This window comes from Saimiri boliviensis, chromosome 3, assembly GCF_048565385.1.
Source record: "Saimiri boliviensis isolate mSaiBol1 chromosome 3, mSaiBol1.pri, whole genome shotgun sequence".
In the NCBI taxonomy this organism is placed as follows: domain Eukaryota; kingdom Metazoa; phylum Chordata; class Mammalia; order Primates; family Cebidae; genus Saimiri; species Saimiri boliviensis.
This window is the reverse complement of record NC_133451.1, coordinates 148,442,142-148,457,371: the sequence shown is the minus strand read 5'-3', so window position 1 is coordinate 148,457,371 and position 15,230 is coordinate 148,442,142. Positions and strand designations below refer to the sequence as shown.

The 15,230-nt window shown below is 40.4% G+C and overlaps 1 protein-coding gene across 2 annotated transcripts in view; it reads right to left on the bottom strand.

Annotated features, from left to right (window-relative positions):
* Window positions 1-13,723, bottom strand: part of TBC1D9 (TBC1 domain family member 9) — a 139,407-nt gene extending 125,684 nt beyond the window's left edge. Inside the window, exon 1 of one of the 2 annotated variants that reach the window (XM_039479184.2) lies at window positions 13,496-13,723. In XM_039479184.2, the coding sequence (XP_039335118.1) occupies window positions 13,496-13,625 (130 nt within the window). In that variant the 5' untranslated portion in view covers window positions 13,626-13,723. Of the gene's footprint in view, window positions 1-13,236; window positions 13,379-13,495 lie in introns of those variants that run through there. The other variant, XM_074396886.1, reaches the window with a different exon arrangement.
* Window positions 13,724-15,230: the final 1,507 nt, after the last annotated feature.

The window sequence follows — 15,230 nt, the reverse complement described above, 5'->3', positions numbered from 1 at the left end:
TAGGAGGGCGGGAGGGAGGGAGAGACAGAAGGAGTTATATAGAAACAATTTAAGGTCGCTAATCAAAAATTATCTTCTCCGAGAAGCCTGAGTATTTGACTCAATGTTGTCAAGCTTCCTAAATATCAGACAGATATCCATTTGCTTTAACAGCATCCTTTAGAAAATGCAATGTCTCTAAACTGCAGCATTCTTCCATTACTCACACATTGCTGTGAATTAGAGCCAGTTGCCTCCTAATACCTACATGAGATCATCACCAAGGGAGGACAATGATGGGACAATCATCTATGAATGGTTCTTTATGTTTTCTGTATTTTACATACTTATCTCACAGACTCTTCTTAATAGTGCTAAAAGGTTATTAAGCCACATATTAAATAAGGAAATTAAGCTCAGAAAGGAAGAGAAACTGCAAATCACATGTCCAACAGGTGGAGCTATGATTTGAATCCAGTTAGTTGTCTGCTCACCAAGTGAAGGACTCAATAGTAGAAGTCAGGGAAGGAGGCAGAGAACACAAAGACGTTGTGCAAAGGGAAACCCTCAGGGTTTTTGTCTGTGGCAATCCCTGCACACTGCCATGCGATGAAGCAGGCATGGGCTTCCACCTCCAAGACTCAGAACTCAAGGTGGTACCTACTATAGCTGTTAGCACTCCAAGCTGCCTAGGTCCAAATTACAAATCCTCATCTGTACATAACTACAGAACAGTTTTTGTGGTCAGGTCGAACCATATGACATTTCACAATCTGACCCCTTTATAAAGTGGGTCCTCTCTGCATGATGACTGCAAAGTAGAAAGGATATGCAGTGTCCCTAGAGCAGCAAATCTGCCTCAACCTTTCAAATTCCTCAAATTTCTGGAAGGAAGCTTGGAGTAGATTTTCTCTTGCCTAGTTTTTGTGGCCAGTTTACAAACACCCAGAAGATATCAAATGTCATCTCAAATCCTGCACAAATTATATGCATTCATTCCCACTGTTTCTTTGCAGAATAAGGCAATCTCAAGACAAATGGCTATGGACAATGGAATTCTGTGAACAAAATTATCTTAAAGTTGATAATAATGGAATAGAGGTGGGGGGTGGATTCAAGGAACAAACAAGCAAAATCTGCTTTTGCCTAGTCATGCTTCTTGTCAGCAGCATTTTCCTATTAATAATATGTAAGTATTATAAGCCAGCTCCACACACAGCTAGACTAATCCCCACCCCAACACACAGAAGTCACCAATATAAACCAGAAATAAAATTCTAACCCGGCAACTGACTGAATGGATCCCTCCTGTCAGCCAAGGGGATTTCAAAGAAACCAAAAAACTAGTTCAGGCCATGATGGGAAGGGGGGTTTTCAGACATGCTTCATTATACCCTTCTCCTGTTCAAATTCAGGCACAACTGACCAGCATTAACATTAAAACACAGATGAGGTCTTTCTTCTGATCCTAAAAAGATTAGCTAGGTGTCTAGCATCATTTAAAGGTTTAAATAGAAAACATTTGTCATCTATTCCCACAAAGGCCATCCACCTGTGAGACTTTATCTACATAAGAACCTTGAGGCCCTGGCATGTGGCTCACTTGTAATCCCAGCACTTTGGGAGACCAAGGCGGGGGGATCACCTGAGGTCAGGAGTTTGAGACCAGCCTGGCCAACATGGTGAAACCCTGTCTCTACTAAAAATACAAAATTAGCTGGGTGTAGTGGCACACACCTGTAGTCCCAGCTACTTGGGAGGCTGAGACAGGAGAATCACTTGAACCTAGGAGGTAGAGATTGCAGTAGGCCAAAATCTTGCCACTGCACTCCAGCCTGGGCAACAGAGCAAGGCTAAGGCTTCGTCTAAAAAAAAAAAAAGAAGAATCTCGGTCTTCACAACCCCTTATTTTAACCCAGTCACTCTTTTATTTTCACAACTCCTATCTTAACCCAGTCATTCCTGTCTTAACCCAGTCATTCCTTTCTAAGGATTCCAAGTCTATAGAAAATAACTTTTTTTGTTTGTTTGTTTGTTTTGAGACAGAGTCTCGCTCTGTCGCCAGGCTGCAGTGCGGTGGTGCCATCCCGGCTCACTGCAACTTCTGTTTTCCGGTTTCAAGCAATTCTCCTGCCCCAGCCTCCCGAGTAGGTGGGACCACAGGCGCGCACGACCACGCCCGGCTAATTTTTTGTACTTTTAGTAGAGATGGGGTTTCACCATTTTGGCTAGGACAGTCTCGCTCTCTTGACCACGTGATCTGCCCACCTTGGCCTCCCAAAGTGCTGGGATGACAGGCGTGAGCCACTGCGCCCAGAGATAATAACTCTTTAAACCAATTGCCCATCAGAAAATCTTTGAATCCACCTGTTACCTGGAAGCCCCTCTTTTGTAACTCTTGGAGTAGTCCTGCCTGCCCAGACCAAACCATGTACACCTTACATATATTGACTGATGTCTTAAGTACCCCTAAAAAGTATAAATCCAACTGTAACCCAGCCACCGTGGACACATGTTCTCAGGACCTCTTGAGAATGTGCCTTAGACCACAGTCACTCATTTGACTCAGAATAAACTTCTTTAAATATATAACAGAGTTTAATTCTTTTCATTGATACCAATTATAACATTCAGTTCCACTAGGAGCTAACAAATTTTAACTGCTTTTAGACACAGTTAACCTTTAAACAACATGGGTTTGAACTGACTAGGTCTACTCACACAGGGATTTTCTTCTGCCTCTGCCACCTCAGAGAGAGCAACATCAACCTCTCCAACTCCTTTTCCTCAGCCTACCCAACCAACATAAAGACGATGAGGACAAAAACCTTTATGATGATCCACTTCCATTTAATGAAAAGTAAATATACTCCCTTTTCCTAAGGATTTACTTAATAACACTTGCTTTTCTAGCTTACTTTATAAGAATGCAGTATATAATACACATAACATAAAAAATACGTGTAATCAACTGTTAATGTTATCAGTAAGATTTCTGGTCAACAGTAGGCTATCAGTAAAGTTTTTGGGGAGTCAAAAATTATACAGATTTTTGACTGCATCGGGGATTGGCACCCCTAACCCCTGAGTTGTTCAAGGGTCAACTGTATAAATAAATACACAAGCACTACGAGTTGCAACTTTACTAATACAGTACTTACAAGCTGGCATATTTACCCTAAAGACAAGTATCTGCTAACCAGTCAGAGCTTCACGGATGTCACTTTATTTCTCATACACTTCTGGAAGTTATTTGATTGTTTGTTTATAAAACGGAAAGTCTCCCTAATTGTGGAGGTCTCTAACGAATGCAATATGTCAAATTCCTGAACAGTCCAGTGCTCCAGCTCAGATGGAAATTTGATATGGACTTAATTAGTCTGCACTCTTATCATCTCCATGCCTATGTTCCTAAATCTCCCGAATTTGTTCACCCATGTTTCATCTCAAGGTTAATAATGGATCAGCAAAAAAAAAAAAAAAAAAAAAAGTGGCTTTTTCCTTCTTTTACATCTTTGTAAAGTTCAGCGCCCTAAACATAGTTGGTACACAAATGCATTTTTGACAGAACAGCTTACTGAGGAAATCACACATTTGATTTGGTGTAACGAAAAACTCTCTCAATCTCTTGAAGAGATCCTTTAACTTGGAGCCCCTGTGTTGTAATTCACCTGAGATCTATTAAGTTCCTAAAGTTGAATGCAAATGCTTGGAATGCTTTCATTTTTCTCAGGGTAGCTTTTATTAGATTTTCAAATGGGGGTGGTTATAAGAGGAAAATAAAGTTAACCTACACCATTATAATTAATCTATTAGCCCATTTTCATGCTACTGATAAAGACATACCGGAGACCGGGCAATTAACAAAAGACTGAGGTTTAATTGACTCACAGTTCCACACGTCTGGGGAGGCCTCACAATCATGGCAGAAGACGAAGAGCAAAGGGATGTCTTACATAGCGCCCAGCAAAGAAAGAAATGAGAGCCAAGCGAAGGGGGTGGTTTCCCCTTATAATGCCATCAGATCTCGTGAGACTCATTCACTACCATGAGAACAGTATGGGGGAAACTGCCCTCATTATTCAATTATTTCCACCGGGTGCGTTCCACAACACGTGGAAATCATGAGATATCAGTCTTGTAAAGAATACTAAATAGGCCGGACGCAGTGGCTCATGCCTATAATCCTAGCACTTTGGGAAGCCAAGGGAGGAGGACTGCTGAAGCTCAAGATTTTGAGACCAGCCTGAGCAATATAGTGAGACCTCATTTCTATAAAATAAAAATAAATAAATAAATGCATATAAAGAAGAAGAATAAATAGACTGAAAGAGGTGGCTCGTGCCTGTAATCCCAGCACTTTGGGAGGCCAAAGTGGGTAGATCATCTGAGGTCAGAAGATTGAGACCAGCCTGGCCAACATGGTGAAACCTCTCCTCTACTAAAAAAATACCAAAAAAAAAAAAAAAAAAAAAAAATAGCCTGGTGTGGTGGCATGCACCTGTAGGCCCAGCTACTCAGGAGGCTGAGGCAGAAGAATCCCTTGAACCAAGGAGGTGGAGGTTGCAGTGAGCCAACATTTCACCACTGCACTCCAGCCTGGATGACAGAGAGAGGCTCTGTGCCAAAATAATAATAATAATAATAATAAATACAAAATCAAATAGGGTTGCTTATTAGCTGTGGGACCTAGGGTAAATCACTCAATCTCTTTAAGCCTTAGTTTCCTTTTCTACATACTGAGGATAATAATAGCACCTACCTTATATTGTCAGATATAATCTATACCAATGTCAACTAATCAGGACAACTATACAAACTGGACAAAATGTATTTTAACATATCAAAAAATTAAAAAGCAACAAATGACCATACCTGAAGAAAACAGAGGCTCAAGTAGAAGAGTTCTATATTTTAGAGTAATTATAATTTTGGGAGGCATGTGCCTCTTCCATAAGGCGCTGCTGAGTAGCTTAGAGTCTGGATGTGCTTCTAACAGAATCCTGGACCGGGTAGACATGGATAGAAGTCAGTATCATCAAAGAGGTAGGGCAGCTAAAGACGCCACTCTCTCTTGGGATGGAGGGCTATGACCTAATCATAACTGTGAATCCTGAGTAGGCAAATCCACCTAAGTTAGAGCTCAGCTTGAAAATATATAAGTACCAAAAATTAGGGATTTTAGTTTGCAACTGGCAGAAAATTTTTTCCCATAGAAAATAACATTATCTTCTCTTTCAGATTAGTTCCACAAAGTAGAAGTACAATGTCCAGTTTATAATCAAAAGTAGCCACACATAAAAAATAACATAAGAGCATGAATGAAAACTAGGAGAAAAAACAGACAATAAAACAGGCTTATAAGAGCTCAAGATATTTAAGTTAATTGAGACCTTACAAGAACTACACTTGCTCAAAAAAGACAAAAAATAAGATTGAGAACTGTAATAACTGAAAATTATACAATGAACCAAACAGAAATTTTTTATTTAAAAAATAATTAAAAGTGGTTGGGCCAAACAGATTAAATATAGTTAAACAGTTATTAACTTGGAACAGAGATTAGAAAAAAACTAACAAAAATGAAGTAAAAATTAGAAGGTAACAGACATAGAAGATACAATGAGAATGTCTAACATACATTAACTGGAGTGCCAGTAAGAGAGATGAGGGAATGCAGGAAAAGCAATATTTGAAGAGATAGTGGATGAGAAGTTTACAAAACCAAGGAAAGACGTATTAAAGAACACCTAACATCCCTAAGCAGGATTTTTTAAAATCCACAAATTATCTAGATCATAGTAAAATTGCAGAAGACCAAAGTCAAAGAGAACTCTAAAAGCAATTAGAGAAAAAAGACATATTACCCACAAAAGAACAATAATTCAGAGTGACAGTTTACCTCAAAAGAAATGATGTCTTAACTGTGCTTAAAACATACTAAGTGCCAACCATTCAAACCAAAAATATCCTTCAAGAATAAAAGCATAATGAAGACATTTGCAGACATAGAAAAACAGAAAAGCTGTCACAAGCAGGTCCTCACTAAAGGAAAGAGTAAAGGATGTTTTTTTTCTGGCAGTAGAAAACAGATTCCAGAAAAATAGTCAGAGCGGGAAGAAGAAAGTAAAATAAAAATGGTAAACATGTGGAGATCCAACTGAATACAGACTTTAAAAATAGTAGTAACTCCATGTCCTTGGGTTGAAAATATGTTAAGAATTAAAACACACTATTAAAAACAAAAATGGTATGTAAATTGGGGGTGGAGAGTTAAAGTATTCCAGGGCTTTATATGAGAAAAGAGTTAATGTGTCAATTTAAAAAGTAAAAAATAATGGCCAGGTGCAGTGACTCACACCTGCAATCCCAGCAATTCTGGAGGGTAAGGTGGGAGAATCACTTGAAGCCAGGAGTTTAAGACCAGCCTGGGCAACACAGCGAGATCCTGGCTTTCCTTTAAAAAAATAAAAGGTAAAAAAAAAAAAGTACTGGTTAACAATATAATTTGATGAGTCAAAAATGCATATGTAATCTCCAGAATAACTACTAAAAGAATAATAAAATGAATATAAAACTTCCAGCTAATAGAGGCTCAAAAAGCTTTTTCTTAACTTAAATCAATTCCCATATCCCACCAAAAGGCAAGTAAGGCACATAAAAATAACACAAAGCAGCTAGAAAAAGTAGAAAAGACTTAATAAAAGAGCAGATTTAAATGGAAGTCCCATGGACATTGACTAAATAATACAACAAAGAGTCAAAAATTTTCAAAATTGATTAAGAAAAAAGTCAACTGCCCGGGTATACGGGCTCACACTTGTAATTCCAGCACTTTGAGAGGCCAAGGTAGGATAATTAGCTTAGGCCAGGAGTTCGAGACCAGCCTGGCCAATATAGTGAGACCCCATCTCTATTTATAAAAAAATTAAATTATTAAACATTATAAAAAAGGAAATAAATAAACTATCTGCTATGTATAAAAGACATATCTAAAACATAAGGATACAGAAGAGTTGAAAGTAAAAATATGAGAAAGAGATACTATAAAAACACTAGCCAAATAAATCTAACCATAAGAATGAGACAAAAGCAATTCTGGAAATATATGTGAAGATTTCATAATGATAAAATGCTCAATCCACCAGGAATATACTACAATTATAATGTTATATTATGAGGATTGCTTTATGAATGCAAGTTCAGGTAAACGCTTGAAAATCAGTTACTATAAGTTACCACACTAACAGGATAAAAAAGAAAAAACACATGATTACATTGATAAAAACGGAAAAGCATTTTTTTAAAATTCAGCATCCAAATATAATTTTAAAAATTCTTGGCAAACTAGGAATAAGAACTTCTTAAAATAAAGTAAAAACAGGCAAGGAGAACCAAAAAACAAAAAAGAAAGAAAAAAAGAAAAAAAAAATTTTACAAAAATCACCATAACTTGCTTATAAAAATGCTGACAAAAAAGAAATAAAATAAAATAAATAAAATAAAATAAAATCGCCATACTTAACAATGTACAAATGTTGAAAGTCTTTCTTTTAAGACCTGGGAAGGCATAAGAGTATGTACAATTGCCACATCATTTGTAATTGTAGATGAGGTCCTAGCCTGTCAAGAAAGGCAAAGACAATTTTTAAAAGCGTAAGAATTAAAAAATCAATAAACTGTCAATATTACCAGATGATGTGGTTGTGTATGTAGAAAATTTTAAAAAAGAATTTAGATAAATTACTAGAATTCCTTTCTTAAGTTATACATTTTGGATACAAGGTGAATATAAAAACAACTATATTTCCACATCCCAGTAAAAAATAAACAGAAAATGAAATTTTAAAAAGACATAATATACAACAGATTGAATAAAATATAAAATACCTAGGAATAAATCTAATAAAGGATGTGTAAAATCTCTACACAGGAAACTATAAAACACTGAGAAAAAATTTTAAAGATCTAAATAAATAAAGGAATATACCATGTTCATGGACCAGAAGACTTGATACTATAAAGGTAACAATTTTGCTCAGATTTCTTTACAGACTCAATGTAATGTCAATCAAAATCTCAATAGTTTTAATATCTTTGTTGCTGCTGGTGTTTTGTTTGGCTGAGACTTTACAAGCTGATTCTAAAATACAGATGGTTCCTAACTTACAGTGGTTCGACTTACAATTTTTTTTTAACTTCATAATGATGCAAGAGCTATATAAACTCCGTTTGCTCCTTGACTTACAATAAGGTCACATCAGGATAAACTCACTATAAATTGAGAATACTTTAAGTTAAAAAAGTGGATCAATATTTTCAAATTATTGAAACATAACTCCACAGTTAAATAGAGGAGCAACTACATTGTGCTCAAAGAATAGTCAAGAAACCAGTAGAGAACAAAGAGCAAGATAATAGAAGTTAATCTACTGCATATAAATGCTTATCATAAAAGTACAGTACACAATATGCCCATGTAACAAACGTGTACCTGTAATCCCTGAATCTAAAAGAAAATTAAAATAAAATAAAACTACTGGGTCATGTTGGTACAAGAATATACTAACAAACAAAAGAAATAGACTAGAAAACCAAAACAGACTCACAGACATATGGGTACTTGATTTATGAAAAACATAGCTCTACAGAACAGTAAAGACAGAACAGCCTTCCCAATAAATCATGCTGGGGCAAATATCCACAAAAAATGTAAAATATAATACTTGACCCCTACTTCACCCAATATCCAAAAATTAATTACCAGTGATCTGTAGATGTTAAGGTGGGGGTTAAAACCATTACATTTCTAGAAGATAATATAGAAGAATGTCTTTATAACCACAGAGCAGGAAAAGACTTATTGAACAAAACACAATAAAATATTAACAATAAAGGAAATGGTATCTAAAAAGAAATGTTATCAAAAAGGACTTAAGGAATTTTAAAAATTAAGTATCTCTGTTCATCCTTTACAGAGTAAACAGGTAAGGAACAAATGAAGATTTTGCCACACACATAACAATGGGCTCATACCCAAAATATATTTTTAAAATTTCTACAAGTCAGTAAGAAATAAGACAAACAATCCAGTTGAAGAGTGGACAGGAGACTTAAACAATCATATCTCAAAATATTCCTAATAAACATATGGAAAGACGCTCAACTTAATCAGTCAGGAAAAAGCAAATTAACCCTGAAATGTGATATTACTACAAAACCATTACAATGGCTAAAATTACAAAGACTGACAGTGTTAACAAGGATATGTGATGGAACAAGGGAACTTACACATGCTACTGGTGGGGAGCATATTGGTACAACTGCTTTGGAAAATAGTTTGGAATCATCTACTGAAGTTGAAAATACATTATGAGCTAGCAGTTCCTTTCCTGTTTATAGAACAAATAGAAACGTATGCTTGCAGGCACCAAGAAACATGATCCAAAATGACCACAGCCACATTGTCCATAATTCCCCCAAATGGACCATCCAATGGTCAACCAACAGTACAACTGATAAACAGTAGATGAATAAATTGGTATACTCATATCATAGTTTTCTGCACAGAACAGAAAAATGAATTACAGCTATCAAGCAACAAAATGAATACCACATACCCAAGGCTGAGCAAAAGAATCCAGACACAAATGAATATATACTCTATAATTCCATTTGATTTCTTGTAAAAAAAAAAAAAAAAAAAAAGGCAAAAACCAAAATATAGTGTTTAGGGATATGTTCTTCAGAAAAACTATAAAGAAAATCAAAGAAATGTTCACACACACACACACACACACACAAAAACATGAGGATACCTTTATCTTTGGGGGAGGTGACAATAATTGGCTGAGAATCACAAGGGGGCTTTTGGCACTTTGGCGATGTTCTATATTTTTTTATCCTGGTGTTCTATACATTTTTTTTTTTTATTTTTGAGATGGAGTTTCGCTCTTGTTACCCAGGCTGGAGTGCAATGGCGCGATCTCGGCTCACTGCAACCTCTGCCTCCTGGGTTCAGGCAATTCTCCTGCCTCAGCCTCCTGAGTAGCTGGGATTACAGGCACGTGCCACCATGCCCAGCTAATTTTTTGTATTTTTAGTAGAGACAGGGTTTCACCATGTTGACCAGGATGGTCTCAATCTCTTGACCTCGTGATCCACCCGCCTCGGCCTCCCAAAGTGCTGGGATTACAGGCGTGAGCCACCGCGCCTGGCCTCTATTTTTTTATACTGGTGTTGGTTGCCAAGTGCTCACTTTGTACTAGTTCACTGCACTCTGTATTTAATTTCTGTAGTTTTATATATATGTATGAAATCTCAAAGAGGATTAAGTAAATCAATCAAATACATTCACAATAGAATACTTCATTGCATCCATGCCTACACATATTGCTTGGAATCAGGAACAGAATATCTTAATTTTTAAAAAAGGTTAAGTGTCCTCAACTTTGACCCATTGCTTTTTATAGTGTTCTGTGCTTCTCTTTCCAAGCTCCCTAATGACCACACTTTGAGGGCACTCCTGGCCAGTTCACACTGAGCAACTTTCCCTACTCACCTGTCATCTATTTGCGGAGTGTACATAGGTGCATTGATCCAGATAATGCATATTATGTAAAGGTCCTGAAATCTTTCAGAAAATCTCCAAGAACTGATACCTAACACTTAGTCTTCCCTCCTTTTTCTTTCTTCACTTCTAAGCCCAAGGTCACTTCCTTAAGGAATCTTTCCTTCGCCTCCACCTCCAAGACCCCTCACTTAACTGGGACTAACCTACATCATGTTCCTCTCCTTATGATATTTGTTCTGGTCATTCTCAGTTTGCCCCAATCCATCCCTGGGAGCCTGATCATAAGAGACGACATCACCAGACTCTCTTTACAGCTGGCTTCTTTTTCTTTTCCTTTTCTAGAGATAAGGTCTCACGTGTTGCCCAGTCTGGATTCTAATGCCTGAGCTCAAACAATCCTACAGCTTCAGCCTCCCTAGCAGCTGGGACTGGCATACACCACCATGCCCAGTACCTAAGCTGGCTTCTATTGGGTTCCAGGGATGGGAGGCAGTGGCAGAAGCTAGAAGGGTGGGAGAAGAGAGAAGTCAGGGAATGTACTCTCCACTTCCTTTCTGTTACAGTCTGCGTTTCTACAAGTGCCTGCTTCTCTCCAGGCCCAACCTCCTCTTCACTGGCCCCAGGTCTCATGGATTCCAGTAGTATCATTCCTGCCTCTGGTTTGCCTTACACCAGTTCTAATAACCATGCCTCTATTTTTCTACATTGTCTTTTCACTCATCTCTCTTCATTTGGACTTCATTTAGGTTCTGTTTTCTGCTGGGACTCTGCAGAGTGGCAATTTTACTTTAATTTATGTGATTATTTCATCAATATCTGTCTTTTGCTAGGCTTGGGCTTCATGACATTATCACTTCTAGAAGTTGCCAACAAATATCTGTTAAATGATTTTGTGAGTTAGTGAATGCATGAATGAACTCACATTAGAATCAGAATATACTACACATTGTATAACATTTCTAAAATGTTCCTGCTTCATTTGACATGGCACCAATGTATTAGACCAAACATTTTACCTCTGTTGGTTGAAAATAGCCTTTGTTGTCATGAATATTTTTACTCATAGCAATGATTTAAATTATTCCATGAATAAGCGTAATCACCATGATTTCTTAATTTACAAGATCTAATTTTACATATGTGAAATAAGTCATTGATGACAAGATGAGATTTCAAGTGAACCAGTAGTCAGTTATAGCTCTAAGAACCAGTAGGAACACAATACAAATGCTAAGCAGAAAAAGAAGGCTCTGAATCCCTGAAATTTTCACATGCTGTTATCACAAATGACCCAGGTAAATGAATACTTAATGCTTACAAGATGTAGGAGGGTTAACTGCAGAAGGAAATGTTCTTTTTTACTATAATAAATTTTCTACTCTATGTTGTCATCCTAGGCTTAAACGACAATGTGTGCCAGGCACAGTGGCTCACACCTGTAATCAGCACTTTGGGAGGCCAAGGCGGCCAGATCATTTGAGGTCAGAAGTTCAAGACCAGCCTGGCCAACATGGTTAAACCCCATCTCTACTAAAAATGCAAAAAAATTAGCTGGGCATGGTGGTACATGCCTGTAGTCCCAGCTACTTGGGAGGCTAAGGCAGGAGAATGGCTTGCTCCAGCCTGGGTGACAGAGTGAGACTCTGTCTCAAAAAAAAAAAAAAAAAAAAGAAAAAAAAAGGACAATGTGGGCTGATTCCAATATTAGATATGTAAATTACATATTAACATTTGGAGTTAGATAACTTTTACAAAGTGAACTGGAAAATCCTGATTTCAGTTCACTAGTCAGTATTTCCAGAATAGGGTCAGGAGCTCTGCAGATTTATGGTGGAAGCAAGATCCTTCAAACACACCTGTATACACTGTACCACATGACACCTGAATTTTAATCTTGATAAAATTAGTTTATAAATATAGTCATAAGTAAATACATATATCGAGAATTTTTATTTCATAGCACAGCATTTGAAAGCAACAATCTATCTAGTGTGCCAACTCCAGGTGATATATGAAATTGATATATGCTCAACTCTGAAGAGGTCAAAGTTCATCTTTTTGCAGTCTCCTTCCTAGTGAAACCTCTACTATTTCTTCTGCTAACTTTTTCACTGTAGAAAGTATTCCAGTTCTGTTCATTTTAAATAACACAGAGAGGGAAAAGGTCCAATTTCTCTAGTATGGTAGGCGTTCAAGATTATTTCTACTATGGCACTACTTTGGATATGGGTCTGACTGATCTTGTAATCCTGAATGATATGACGTGGCTTCAACAACAATTACCATAATACCTTGAAGGGAGGGGGGTTTAGGGAAGAAGTAATTGAGCAAAAACAGTTCAAATGCAGTTATACAGCCAATTATTTCTACAACTAGAACCAGACAACTTGCTTTGCTTTATGTCTAATCAGGTGAAACAAAAGAATTCCTGTTTCCTTATTCATTCTCTTCGGTCATTACTAATATAGGAAATGACCACATCAGTTCCTTACTGATCGCTTCTCTGGAAACAAAAGAGCATTTTCTACCTGATCCTGCTGTTGCCAGTAAAGAAAGTGGAGTAAAAATTAACCTCCTTCCATCCCTCTTCTCCATTTGGAAAACAATATTTTTAAGGCGGGGGAGGGGAAGGGAATGCTGCATTCAATGTATAGGGGATAATACTCCCGCCGCCCCAGACTCACTCTTTGCCATTTTCCTCAACATCATCCACTTAAGGAGCGCTCAGTACGGTAAGGGCCCAAAAGCCTGACAGAGTCAAAACAGAAGCATCTCTGTCCAGACTGAACATCACGACTCTCGAAGCCTGGCACACAACGAGGCAGGGCGGGTCGCCCAGCCCCAGGGGACCGGGCGGCGTCTCCCGAGCCTGCAGCCCAGGGCCGCGGGCGGCGCCGCAGCGCTCCCGGCTCCCCTCCAGCAGGGGTCGGCCAGGGTCCTTACCCGCCAGCCCGCCGCCGCCGCCTCCATCGCCGGCGTGCCCCTTCCTCCGCTGCAGGATGAAGTATGGGTTGGCTCTCTCGGTGATCCACAGCGCGTTGGCCAGCAACACCTCCTCGGGGTTCACCCACATGGTCTTGGCCGCCGCGGGCGGGGGCACAACGGGCCCGAGGGTCGCGTCCTGCACCCACCACCGCAACAGGCGCGGACTCCCGGACACACGCGCGCCCGCCCGCCCGCCCGCTAGGTGCGGCGGCGGCCGCAGGCGACTTCAGGGGGCGGCCCGCGGCGCCCGGGCCACAACAAAGCCGCAGCAGGCGGCCGGGGAGGACGGCGAGGACGCGGGTGCGGCGAGCAGCATCCTCCCCGCGGCCGCAGACGCCCGGGCCTGGCGCTCCGCAGCCCGGCTCCGGCCCACGGCGGCGGGAGGAGCGGGAGGAGGAGGAAGAGGAGGAGGAAGGGAGCGGGAGGAGGAGGAAGTGGTGGAGCTCAGTCCCGGGATCCGGCTCCGCGGCGGGCAGGGCTGCGGGCGACCCGAGCGGATCCGGCCCGGCGGGCAGGGCCGAGCTGGGCTGGGGACCCGAGCTCCAGGGTCCCTCCCGTCTCTACCTGCTCGAGCTCCCGAGGTCACCGCGCCTTCACGCGCCGTGCCGGGGCTGCTGGCGCCACTAGGGAAGCCCAGCTCGCCGCTGGAAGGACGCTCCGGACACTGCGAATGAATGACGACAACGCGGCTCACTTGGAGCGGGTCCGGGTTTCCACGGACCCGGTTCCTCCGCGGGCTCTGCGCGCCGAGCTGGGCAACTGCGGCTGGCTTCGGGGGAGCCTTCGGGGGAGCCTTCTGGGAACCGTGTGCCAAGCGCTGGGCCCGCCGCCCATCCCAGCAGGGAGGACGCCGCCAGCCTGCGTGGGTGTGTGTGTGTGCTGCTTGTGTTTAAGGTTGACGCTCTATGGGATAGCGCCACCCCTTTTCCCAGGAAACGTGCTTCAAGGTTCCGGACCTGGAGCTCGGCTAGAGACCCGGGTCGGAAACCAAGGCAGCCAATGATCGTCGATGTTTTTGTTTCCTGCATCCCTAGGGCAAGTCATGCGCTAAACTTGTCACCGCTTGTGACCCCTCCCCCTCTCCATTCCATTGTAATTAAAGTGGCCCAGCTAAGTGCATTACATCACTTCTTTCCTTGACCTGTAGGGCATGAGCAATAGCGAAGTTGGAAGCGGCCCAAAAGCTTAGACCAACTAATTCACACCACAGCTGTTTCTATGTGGCACTTGGGGCTTCGGAAACTGGGCATGGCAGAATTTTAAAATTTATCCACGCTTGGTAGATTGATTTTTTTTTTTTAAATCAGTGAAACCAGAAACACACAAACCAGGCCAGCTTTATCCCTAGACAGTTTCAGTTTCCCCAAATACTTAGAGTCTCCTGTGGTGATCACAGCCCATCTGCCTGCATATCTGATGACCTTTTTAAAAAATTTTTTCCGCCTAGAAGATCTGGAGGATAGTTCAGCGTGCGCGTACACACACACAGCTCCTCTTCCCGAATGATGGTGATTTAGCAGACTCTGCTTTGTCGTGGATGTTGGGCGATCCTAGGGACTTTTCTCTTTCCATATGAGCAAAGATTCAAATGAGACTTTCTTGTGTGGGCTTCAAAATTGTGACTTTTGTAGCTCCGACCTGAATTGTTGAATTCCTTCAAATAGTCGAATGAGCAAATCACCAGCCATTCTAA